This window comes from Micromys minutus (genome assembly GCF_963924665.1).
Source record: "Micromys minutus genome assembly, chromosome: 25".
NCBI lineage: Eukaryota > Metazoa > Chordata > Mammalia > Rodentia > Muridae > Micromys > Micromys minutus.
Genome location: NC_137960.1, coordinates 25,192,304 through 25,205,309, shown reverse-complemented (window position 1 = coordinate 25,205,309; position 13,006 = coordinate 25,192,304). Strand labels below are relative to the sequence as shown.

Genomic DNA, 13,006 nt, shown 5'->3' with positions numbered 1-13,006 from the left:
GCTATGGAATTAGCCTAGGAGACTGTCAGGATGAACACAAAGGACAAAACAGTGCAGATACACACACAGTGAAGTACTATTCAGTCCAAGGACAGAAATCGTATCCTCTGCATTACCAAGGAGGGACAAGAGAGCAATGTAAGTCTCACACAGAAAGACAAATTCCACATGTAGAAGCTAAAAAAGCAAGAAAGGAACAGTAATTAGTAGAGGCTGGAAAAGACATAGAGGAGGTGGGGAAACAAAGTTTAGGTGTAGGAATGAAAATTTTCTAATATTCTACAACACAGTATAGTAACCATGGCCGATATAAAAAAATTCATTCTAATAGTAGAGATGACTATGCCAGTTACCCTGATTTGATTACCACACATGGTAGAAAAGTCACGAAATCCCACATTCTACTGCATCAAAGGATAAAATTATGTATCAATGAAAAACAAAAATTGAAGCAATTTAAACACATTTTAGGAAATATATAGATTGGTCAAGAGTATAAATTTTATTCAGAATACAGAATATTCAAATACAAAAGAATAAAAATATATATACCTATAACCATTAGAAAAGATAAAACATTAAAATGCTCTAGGATTATTAAGGCACTTAATGCAAATATCGCCTGAAATACAAAGTATCAAGTTTTTAATATATTTAATAAGATTCAGATGTTCTAATATAATTTCCAACTTTATTTTTTTTAACTTTCTTAGTCCCTAAAAGACAAAATTTTAAAAAATGCATATGATATCTTAAGAAATATGATCATGACCAAGCTTCATATGTATGTTTTAATTTCTAAACATATTTTTCTATCTCACAGCAATACACAAAAAGGCACTTTGAAGCATAAAAGGTTACATAGTTTAAAGTTAGCTTTAACTCTAATACATTCCAAAGCATATGCCTCTAGTGTTTTCTGTTTAGTATACAGCAAAAAAAGAAAAAGAAATAGGTTCACGCTAGAATAAAATAGCCATCAGATATTTATAATATGAAGGAATTCTGTAGTGTTTCAAAGGCAATAAACCTTTGCTACTTAGAGTAACACTCTGTAAAACAGCATCCAGCAGCAGGAAACTAGTTCCACAGCAAAATAGGAACTTACAGAACATTCCCATGGCAGTGTATGTGTGAGAAATATGTACTTTGGCTGATAGATCAGCCTTGTACATGAAAATATTTTTTCCACAAATATGAATAACTTTAGCCTTTGCTAGATAATAACTGAGTTACTGATAAGGTAAAAAGAGTGAAAACTCAATGCATACAAATAGCTTTGGAATGTGATGACCATCTGTGCTCTGGAACTCTTGTGTTACATAAAATTGGAGCTGGAAAAAAAGAAATCTTTTGAATGGAACAATAAAAAATTAGGAAGCAAAATTATCAAAAGCATTACCTGCACAAATACAAAGAGCAAACAGACAGCACACACAGTATGTTTAGCCATGGGACTTTGAAACACTGTCCTGAGGATGAGTCCTGAGCTCTTAAAGATCTTTGTGCTTGGGCTGGGGATGGAATGTTGTTACTCAGCTGGTAAAGCACGCATAAAGCCCTGGGTTAGATCCTTTAAAATAACAAATGTATAAACTATAGCTGCCCCAGAATATATAATTCCATGTCAAAAACGAAAACTAAAAAAAAAAAAAAAAAAGAAAAGAAAACCAAGGTGTGGGCCACAACTCAGCAGTAAGGATGCTACAGGCCCAATTCCAAGTATTAGCATACAAGAGAGAAAAAGAGAACAATTTACATTTGTTTCTGATTTTGTAAACGATAGCAAGGCTCTCAAGGAGAGTGGAATATCTTTAATGGGGAGATTATATATGGAAAACTGGGGAATCTTATTTTGCTACACTAGACTTTATTGTAAAGAAACAAAGTAAAAAGCTCATCTTTTTAATTTAAAACATGGTAAAACTTGTAATAAATTCTATTTATAATTTGTGTCTTGAAGTCCAAAATTTCAATCAAAATACATCTATTATACATGATTCTTTCAACAAATAATGACACAAAATATAGGCACTGAGTTCATTGAAGCAGGAGCTTGTTCTGTGAGGAACACAGTAGCGCTCAGCCCTCCTATGACAGAGGGCTCCCAACACAACAAGTCAGGACAGGTTTCTTGACAGTAAAAACAGTAAAATGGTCTAGAAATATTTTAAAGTAGGAGGAATAAAATGAGGGACACAAAGTACTGAATGAAAAAGAAATTATAAAAAAAGAAAGTAAGATTATTTTCAAAAGCTGGTAACTTTGACATGTATCCCAAACCTACGAGCTTGAGATTCTCATCCAACTGCTACTCATTCCCGACCCCTACTGTGGCCCTCTCTGCCTTCCTCTCATTCTTTTTTTAAAAATTATTTATTATATATATATATGAGTACACTGTTGCTATCTTCAGACACACCAGAAGAGGGCATCGGATCCCATTACAGATGGTTGTGAGCCACCATGTAGTTTCTGGGAATTGAACTTGGGACCTCTGGAAGAGCAGTCAGTGCTCCTAACCTCTGAGCCATCTCTCTAGTGCCCTCTCATTCTTTACAGTCATCATTAATTTCACTAGGTCTACCTTTATAGCACAGGAAATCCAGCTGATATCTGATTTCCTTATTAAAATAACAAATCCTCACAAAATCAATGATTAGTAGAATTATTTTTAAATAAGCCTAAAAATTAAAGTTTCATTAATAAGGCACTTCATTCGGTGATTCTCCACTAGTATGCAGTTTCCAGGACATAAATACAAAATAACTCGTGGTACTAGTGAGCAAGACTTTGAAGCAACAGTAGCTCCGCCCTACCTAACACTTATGTGCTATGAGGCCCACTATTCCAAGCTTCCCTAGATTTTGGTGAACACTGAAGCCCTAAGACATGCTGGGCGCTGCTACTCTAGCTGCTGAGAGGGAAGTGGAGACTGAGGAGTCTCTGCTCTGAAGCTGCTGCAGTGTTGGTAGCAAGGCAAACAGTGCAGAAGCGGGTAAAGAGCAAGCAGGGTAAGGAAACAAATGGTGAGGGGCAGGGGCAGGGGTAGGGCAGGGTAGCAGGACTCTTACTTCTTTCGGTCTCTGTCCTTCCTAATGCTGCTACCTGATGCCAAAAATGACTGGTTTGGGAACAGCTCACAGGTAGCTTTCTTCTTAGCAAAAGCAACTGATTCTTCCTCCAACATTCTTCTCTTTTCTTCAAGTTTCATTCTCTCTTCTTGATGAATTCTTTTAAGGTGCTCAAATTTGGCCTGAAGCTGTGAAACAAACAAACAGTTCCCATAACTGACACTATGTGGCAGTTCGCGTGCTCGTGCACACACACACAAACACACACACACAAACACACACACACACACACACACACACACACACACACACAGGAGTCATTTCCATCTTAGCAAGACAGCACTCTCCCACCCAATCCAACTCACTTATGCTAATGGCCACGCTTCCTGGAAAAGCCTCCAACTGCCTTGGAACTTTCATTTTAAGAGAATTCCTTTACATAATTAAGCCAAATACATAAAAGCCAAAGACTCAGGAATAAAAGTTTTGACTGTCTGCTAATATTTTTTTATTCTTGCCTTATATTTTATCTATAAATCCTAGTTAATAAAAATTCTCAAATTCATGCTCAATAAAAATAAGGAACACAAAAGTACAGAAAAAAATTACTAAAACAACAAAAAAAAAAACCTATTTTCCAAATAAAGATAATATGTAGGAAAAGAAAGAAGAAAAAGAAAAGGTTTGAAAATCACTGATAAACTACTGGATAGCAAGCAGCAATTGTCAGTTTATGTCAAGAACCCTGTGGTGGTTTCAATGAGAAGAGCCCTCATAAGCTCACACTTGGTCCCAGTTGGGCTGACCCAGAATCCCCAAACAAGAGGTAAGCTAGATGAGACAGGGTCCCAAAATTAAGGCAGTAAACAACAACCTGTAGTAATGGTTGACTCCAGCTGGGTCAACTCAAACAAGCCTCAGGGACCAAGAGCAGAGCTGGATCATAAAGATGGAGGCCCAGGATGCCTCGAGGGCTGTTCCTCTATGAGGTGGACTGCATAGGATGCAGAAGGGCACCAGGACATCTCATCCTGAATGCTGCCTGCCTCACTGACTCATTTTCCTCCCTCTTATTTATGGGAATCAGAAGTACCTTTTATTCACGGAATACATCCAAAAAATTCGGGTAAGTTTGTCCTTATTTTAGATACTCTGAAAAACTAGGAGACAGAGAAACCTGGCCTCTGAATGGCATCCTAAATTCTAATACCATACTACAGCTAGATCCACTCTGCAGATAAAACAAAAATAAAAAGTTCCTTATGACCAGCTTTCTTCTCCTAATGGGCAACCTCAACTTCTCAAAAAGCTATAAACTGGATCCCATTTCTGAGGGTTTGTTCCTGTGCCCAGTCTGTTTTAACATTTACATGCTTGACATCAATTCAAATTTCATGACGTATAATAAATACACGTACAACCTGGCCCCGTTATAACATATAAGCCATTAGACAGTTTAAAGTCTGAAAATGTCAGAGAGTGGCTCTTCAAAATCAACTTAACAAATGAGCTACACTGTCCAATACATTGTGAATTAGAGTAGATATCAACCAGAGATAAAAACAGTTGATTGTTCTTTTTATTCAGAAATAAAGAAAAGCTACCAGAGAGGAGATGCTTGGTTTTGAAGACCCACCCTCTGACATTTTCAGACTTAAAACTGTCTAATGGCTTACATGTTATAATGGCCAGGTTGTATGTATATTTATTTTCCATGGGATTTTGAATTGAGCCTTTACAAGACCCCTGTGGCAACTGTAGCCCAGGATTTACAACAGAAAAAAAACTACTTTTGCAGACAGGTAACCTTAGATCACATTATTCCACAAATGTAATCTGGTATTTTCCATTTGTTCTTTCTTTATGACATTAATAGACATAAAAAGGAACCAATAAACAGGAAAAAAATAAGAGGGATGTAAGTGATAAAGGTTTATGAAAGATGAAACTTAAAGATGGAATGTGTATAATAATTAAAGCTTATGAAAATTCCTAAGTTAAAATCAAAACTGATATAAAAGTTCTACTTTAATCAAAGGGATGCTCCTAGGATATTGATGGACTCCTGGTAATATGAAAAACTGACTTAAAGAAAAAATGTTTAATCAATAGAATTATATTCTCTGCTATGTTTGTTAAAAATCTGCTTTTGTCTAAATTTTATGTGTTAAAGAACAGCTAAATTACAATCCATCATTTTCTCTGTAAGAGGGATGGACCATCCTCTGGGCTGTCAGAAACCATAGCGTGGAGGCCTGAACCAACCAGGATGAGAGGCTGAAAGCACAACTAATTGCTCAAGTTCAACCAAGACCTTAGGGGGCAAAGGACCCCCTGAAAAGAGCCCCAATGCTCTGATAAGTCCCTGTCTTTTTGATCAAAGAGGATAAGAAGAGCCTAGGGACTGGACTCTAACCAGTCACACCCTGCAAAAAGAGAATTGTTGGGAAGTGAGACACGGTCAGCAAGACTCTGACCTGTTCTTATGATTCAACAGGTAGAGGAAAAATTACAAAAGCCAAGTTCCCAAGAGTAACTCTCAGAGTCTTGACTGACCTTAGCAGTAAAAAGGGTTAAATTTTGGCCACCTACATGGCCATGAACACACAACAGGAAAGTATAACCAGAAACAATAAAACAGTTCTATCAGCCCCAACTAGGATTCCTGGACATGGACTGTCTATTCTGCTGCATCTGCCTGCTCGTCGTCTTGTTAGGAAGCACAAGAATCTGGACTTCCTCTGGAGGTGCCCTCTGAACAAAAGTATCAGCCTATATCAACGAGGCATAGCCTGATAACTCATGTATGCATAAAGTCATGACCTGTGGTGGTCTGGAGGAGAAATGTCACCACAGACATATCTAAACATTTGGTCACCAGTTGGTGGTGCTCTTTGGGGAGGTTAAGGAACCTTTAGGAAGTGTAGCCTTGCTGGAGGAAGTATGCCACTGAGGATTTTGACACTTCATAGCTTTACATAACTTCCAGTTCATTCTGCTTTGTGCTTGCATTAAGGATGTGATCTCTTAGCATGCCTCCTTTACCACTCACTATGAAGGTCCACTCTGAAACCATAACCCAAATAAGCGGTACCTTACATAACTGCCTTGACCACATTATTTTATCACAGCAACAAAAAGTGACCAAAACAACCTACAAATTATCAAAGTAGAATGGGAACACATGGGCCATATTATGAAACAAAACAAAAAGAAACTGTATCAAACATCCAAGAACAACAGAGTTGACTTGGACTCTGTGCTGCTGATGGCCCTACTGACCTCATAGTGGGTGTGTCAAGGGACTGAAGATGCCTTCACTTGACAGCACTCACTGCTCGATCCAGCTCACAGATTTCTAGTCTGCATTCTGTCTTTGGTAAACATCTACAACAGTTAAGTGCCTATCCTTAAGGGGCCTGTGACACCTAGGCTCTGCCTACCTTAAGCAGCTTCTGTGTTCTCCAATGCCTTATCTAACCCTGCAGTGACTACCTCCAGGACTCCATCGTTGAACCTGTAGTATCTCTTGGTAGCCCTTCTCTAGCCTGCACATATTCTCCCACCTATACGCATTACTGTATGCACTGTAGTAAGTGATCTGAGAGTTACTACTAGCAATTGCAGTTGGGATAAAAGATCCTATGATTGCCAATAGCCAAATAGTAAGGGAAATTGGGAGTACTTAGCACTCTAGTCAATAAAAGTTACGTCAGCTGACATTACTTCCGAACATGTTACTCAATAAATGCTGACACTGTGGAAGCACATCAATGTGTCTATTTCTGACAATTCATTTCACAAGAGGCTGCATATATACCAATCAGTACAGTGTCTGCTGTGAATGCATAGGACCTGAGTCAATGCCCAGCAGTTGGCAGTGGAGACAGGGGTTCAGCAGTTAGTAAGCTCCTGCCAGTGAGTGATCCTATCTCAAAGAAAACAAGTAAACAAAAAACAAGGTGGACTATGTAAAGTTGTGTGTATGTATCTCTGGTATACATACATGTATGTGTACACATTTGCACAGGGCATTTACACACATAGAAAAACAGAGGAACCAACTCAAAACTGAAATTACTGACTGAAGAATGAGAAGGAAAAACTCAAAGGAAATTTACTAGTATTTTCTTATGCCAGAGCAACTCTCATGATTCTCTAAATCCATTCATAAGGTATGCATGAAATGTAAAGAATGCTACTTCCTAGCTTTCACAGTAGCCTATTCTATGGAAGAAAGAAATGAAGGAGGAAGGAAGGAAGGAAGGAAGGAAGGAAGGAAGGAAGGAAGGGAGGGAGGGAGGGAGGGAGGGAGGGAGGGAGGGAGGAAGGAAGGATGGAAGGATGGAAGAAAAAAGAAAAAAATTACTGGAAACAACAACTGCCAGGGGTGACTGTCCTCTGAGCCAAACAACACCATCTTAAGGAGTTCAACTGCAGCCCCTTGCATAGAAAATCCCAGCTGGGCTGGTTAATGATTCACATCCCTGCATAGAAGTTCTGAGGAGGGCACCAGATTTTCCCCTAAGTATCCACCCTGGCAACTCTGCTCATGGAGAGCAGCCAGGGCTCCAACTATGCTGCTGCAAGGGAAGCCTTCATCACTGCTCCATAAGACTTTCCAGGTGTGGCCAGTTTGGAGAAAAGCACCCCCAAATCCCTAAGTAACCTCTCACCTATGCTCTGTAAGTAATCCCAATAAATCTACTAGCTACCCAAAGTGAATTCTGGCAAAACTGTCCCTCAGTTTGTTGTTGGAACCTTGGGAGAAGAGACAGACACTGCTTAGTCTCCACTACTGAAGGAATTTTAACAACAGAAACATTGTGTAAGCCACAGTTAAAATGTTTCTGGTTATATTGCTGACCTAATAATTATAAGTCTTTGCTAAGCTGTTTCTAATGGAAGAATGTTCCAAAGACTAAAGGCTTTATTGGATTTTATGTTATAATTTCTTTAAAATCCATATTTAAAGACTATGTGCTATAGTTTTTAAAAACAATTACAATCTTAAGATTAACCTTCCAATTTCATAGAGCATCCAAAAAAATAAATACAAATAGCAAACGGAACTGCATTCACCTCTCTTTCAGCTTCTTTTAATATGGCTTCTTTCTCCTTTACTCGCTGCACAAACATCTGCTTCATCTGCTCTTCCTTCCTCTGACGTTCACCATAGAATTCGTGTCTTTTAGCTTCATAAGTCTCTTGAAGACTGAAAAAGTTATTTGTGTTATTATTTTTTAAAGTTATTTGTTTTATAAAATAGTATAGCTTGCAAAATATTTGTGTTATTCTCATGTTAAAAAGACGTAACAGTTTGACAAGCCTGTCCGTGCCTCCCATTAGGCCTTATTTTATCTTGTACCATCATTTCTGAGGACCCCAAACATGCCACTGCCTGCAGCATCAGATGAAAGGCTTTCAGTGCTTCAGTTAATAAAGCAAACTAAGACCGAGAGAGTCCTTCACAGGTACTTGTTTCATCCCAAACATGTTCCTTTTTCAATCTCTGTTAAATGGCATCAACCAGCTACTTGCTGAAGTGATGAAGTCACATGACTTATCCCTCTGCTTATCTCTGAGCACTGATGCAGGTTAGCTCTATTTGTGAAGCTGACATCACCTAAATCCAGTCCTCCTTCCACTGCCACAGGTACCATCATCCATATGCCCCTGACATGTTCTGCCTTCACCATTGCAATGTTTTCCTTCTAGTTCACTACCTGCTGTGTTCTTCTGGTTACTACACTTTCCACCCAAACCACCAAGCTCCTTATCTTTATGGTTGCAGCTCCTGTAGAATAAGACCAGACCCTCTTTTAAAAAGGCAGGAAAGTGCAACCTGCTCTACTTCTTTTCCAAACTGACTCCTCAACAAATGAATCAAGTCCCTTTAGGTTCCAGACAACCAAATAACTCATTGTCCTTAAAAACCTTCCTTCCATTTTGAGTTTTCTTTAGTTTCTGATGTCTCTGGAGATTCTGTTCTGCTTTTCCTCTTTCTCTGGAGACCAAGTGCAAATGTGGCTTCCTCCACAAAGGCTTTCCCTTCTCCTCCTTGTACTGATCTTCCAAAGTGCCTCCAGAGCATGTAGATCCTGTCTCCCCTCTTTCTTAATAGATTCAAATACTAAAAACAGGTATAGGGTTCTTGGTCATCTTTGTTACCTGTCTATCCAGCAAAGCTATCTAGATTCTAATTTCTTCTTCGTGGTTTCTTTAGAGACAAACACTTCTCATACATAGAGACAATTCTAGCCAAGCAGAGACTGTCCTGGAATTTTATGAATAGATCTCTTTGTCTACTTGTAAAATTCCAAAGCTACAACAATAAACCTTCAAATACATAAGAAATGCCAAGCCCTTCCATTTTAGCTTACTGTATGAATATCCCAAGATTTAACAGAGAATACAAATTCACTTTCCTCTTATGTCAGTAAGAAATTTCCATTGTGTTTAAAAAGACATTAAATATACCTAGTTTTAAAATTCATATTTTTAATTAAGAAATTTTATTAATATTTGATAAGCTGAAGAAAAACAGTAAGAAATGTTGCATAATAGCTATCATGGCTGAGAGTTAAGTTATACACATCATGTTTTCTAAGATAATGTCCTAAACATCTGTAAGAACATTCAAATTAAGAACAAAGTACATCATTGTGCAAAATACCCTACGTACTACATGACTGCCTCAAATACCCAGAGGCAACATTCACAGGATTATGCTTTTTGAGTTTTTGAATGAACAAACATTTTAAATGTAGACTGCTAGACCCCATTTCTGGGAATTCTGACTCTGCGTTATCTACAGGTGACTGATGATGAACCGATCAGGCAACCCGGATCCTCTTCTTGGAGACACTTCATAGCTGTCCTGTTTGACTTGGAATCTCTGCCTTCTCAGTATAGACAGGGACCTCTGAATTGTCCCTGGGACTTTGAAGAAATAAGAGGCAAAACCTCCTCTTGGAAACACTGGGGAAGCCAACTTGAAATGCTTAATCTTCTGTAAAAATATAGTATGATCAGAAAATCATCAGCTCATCAGAACTATTGATATATAGAATTAATTTGATAGAGAGGGATTAAACATATTAAACTCTTAATTTTTTATGCTTAAGCCATTAATAAAATTTAAAATTTAATTTCATCAATGATGAAATCTTCCACAAGGTCAACAGCAATTTAAACAATGACTGAATGAATACTCTCTAGTGCCTTCTTGTTGTGTTTTCTCTGTGACACTTGTTAACAGCCAGAGTAACTGACAAATGCCAAAAGTGGAGTGGAAAAGGAATCCTCACGTCTCATAAAAATTCAAAATAGTGTTGATCCTAAAGATTAAATGCTTTACCCATCAGAACTGTTCTAGAGTTCTTTATCAAATCAGATTAAGTTCATAAGGAATTAGAATTCTATATGTATATGTGTTCATTTAAAAATTTCAGGGACATCATTTGGCACCATATAAAGTTACCAAAAAAATTCAGAGCAACATTGAATGGTCTAGTCTTTAGGTCTATCAAGGTCTTTAGATCTAAAATTCTTGCAACGACGAAAAACAATTTGAACTAAGATTCTTTACAAGGAAAGGGTATTACACACTTGGCTAAGCTTCTGTTACACCAAATGTCTTTTCAGAAAAGGGACAACTGAGGAAGACTTGGGTAATTTGACTTGTGCAATAATTATACTTTTATCTGCTTCTAGGCACCCCCCCCCAAAAAAAAAACAAGATACAACAAGAACTGAAGTGTTTCCTTTAGTTATTCATATGCTAAACCTGCACATTCCAATTACTTTGTTCCCGCTTTTTGGGACTTCATACATGCTGGCACTCTCATCTGGGAACACCAACTGCTGCTTTGCCACATCCTACCTCTTTTTTGCTCTTTGAGACAAGATGTTACCATATTGCCCAAGTTGGCCCTGATCAGATTGTACAGTTCAGGCAGACCTTGAACTTACAAGTTTCACGGAACAGTTTCCCAAGCAGCTGTGTAAAAGAACTGTTTACTTCTTAGCTCCTTTATAGTCAGGCATAATCTTCAGAAGCAAAGAATCTTAGTTTATTGATGAAGTCAAGGAATCAAATTCAGTTAGATTTCTAAAAATATGTTCTCATCACTATAGAGCTTAAGAAAGGGTAATCCCTCCTAACTTCCTCCAGTCCTGCCTTCCTCCAAAGGCTTCCCTTACCTGAGGGGCTTGTTCTCTGGGCCTATGTCCACAAAGCCCATCTCCTGCAGTTTGCAGCGCCTGTACAGCTCATAGTGTCTCACATGCGTCTGCTCCCGCAGATCCTCCATGTTTGTGCAGATAAGCATCTCCCGAAGCTTTACGAAGTCACAGTGGCTTTCATTTTCCACTAGTCAGAGAAAGAAAAGCACATGCTGGCTTTGATTCCTGACACACAGTCAGTGCTTGTCCATTGAAAGGTAAAAGAGAGCACAGTGAAATAGCAAAGAGCACGATGTCACTTCTGATCAGTGGCTACGATTATTATATACAGATAACCGAGGAAGAAATGCTTGCATTACACACTCTGAACCACAGGGATACTCGCTAACATACTGAGAAATCTGTCACAGATATGGTAGCCAATGGATAAAGAGGCAATAGCAAAGGCTTATTTTTGATTGTTATACGTTCGAGTTATTTTACTCCTACTGTTAATTTACCAACTATAACAGTGGGGTGTTTTAAATAGTTCTTAAGTAAGCTTTTTCACTCTCAAGTAGTAAATTCTGTTCAGATCTATAATGATCAAATCTTTTTCTACATTACATTTATTAATGTGTATTAAACAGTATTCAAAATTAGTGAATACAATGATCTGGTCATTCTGTTTACGATTACCAGAGGACTATAAATAAATATATTATAGTGACCAAGTATTTTAAATGAATTTTTAAAAATTTATCTTTTTATGTATGTATGTTTCTGAGTCACATTTCACTATGTTGCACAGATTGGCGTCAAGCAAAAATCTTTTGGCTTTAGCTCCCCAAGGATCTAGAACTAGAGGTATACCATACCCAGTTTATTTTAATTAAAAGTTTTCTCAACCTTTTACATTCATTTAATAATTTTATCAGCTGGGCATGGTGGAATATATGTATATAATTCCAGTACTCAGAGGTAGAGTTCACAATTTCCAGGCCAGCTAGACTACAAAACCAAGACCACTTCATGTTATCCACTATTTAATAGCTTATTTCCTGTTCAGGACCTCATACATGCTAACACTGAACACAAGTCGCCACTTCACCCACCCACCCCACTTCTTTCTTTCTTTCTTTCTTTCTTTTTTTTTTTTTTTTTTTTTTTTTTTTTTAGCTTTTTGAGGCAGGATGTTACTATATTGCCCTAGTTGGCCCTGATGTTTATCGTGTTTAACTTTATAGATTCAAATTCTAATCAAGCACTAGGGATGGAGTGTCACAGAGCATGTTCATACTCAAACACACTGGCTGGATCCCCAGTATCAAAGAAGCAGCCATTTTCTGATCTGAGTCCATGTGTATGCATCTCACATTCTGAAAGTAACCAGCAGAGGAGACATCATAGGACACAGGCAGTCTGGAAAGCTTGCCACAGACTTGGACAAAGTAGTATACACAAATTCCTCTGCTCACTAACTATAATCCAATTAACTGTCACCTCAAACGACTAGTCTAACTTTAAGATTACCAGACGACACATTTATCTCCTGTCATAACTTATCTCATTTACCTTGCACGATACCCCAAGGGTACTGGCGAGCCTTGACCATCTTATTTCCAACCTTTACCTCATCCATACTTCCAACAACAGCAAATGGCAAATGCCCCTGGAAAGGAACCAAGCATCAGTCTCATCTTTTTATACCACAATATATGAGACTATATTATCAGTGATGAAAGTAATAGAGAATAATTAAAGAG

The 13,006-nt window shown here is 38.0% G+C and overlaps 1 protein-coding gene across 2 annotated transcripts in view; it reads right to left on the bottom strand.

Moving 5' to 3' along the window:
- Positions 1 to 608: 608 nt before the first annotated feature.
- Positions 609 to 13,006, bottom strand: part of SEPTIN10 (septin 10) — a 48,139-nt gene continuing 35,741 nt past the window's right edge. For both annotated transcript variants that reach the window (XM_080937661.1, XM_080937662.1), the window contains exons 6-10: positions 12,816 to 12,912; positions 11,280 to 11,448; positions 8,157 to 8,289; positions 3,075 to 3,262; positions 609 to 1,334 (exon numbers count right to left, since the gene is read on the bottom strand). In XM_080937661.1, coding sequence (XP_080793787.1) covers positions 1,319 to 1,334; positions 3,075 to 3,262; positions 8,157 to 8,289; positions 11,280 to 11,448; positions 12,816 to 12,912 — 603 coding nt within the window. In that variant the 3' untranslated portion in view covers positions 609 to 1,318. The remainder of the gene's footprint in view (positions 1,335 to 3,074; positions 3,263 to 8,156; positions 8,290 to 11,279; positions 11,449 to 12,815; positions 12,913 to 13,006) is intronic.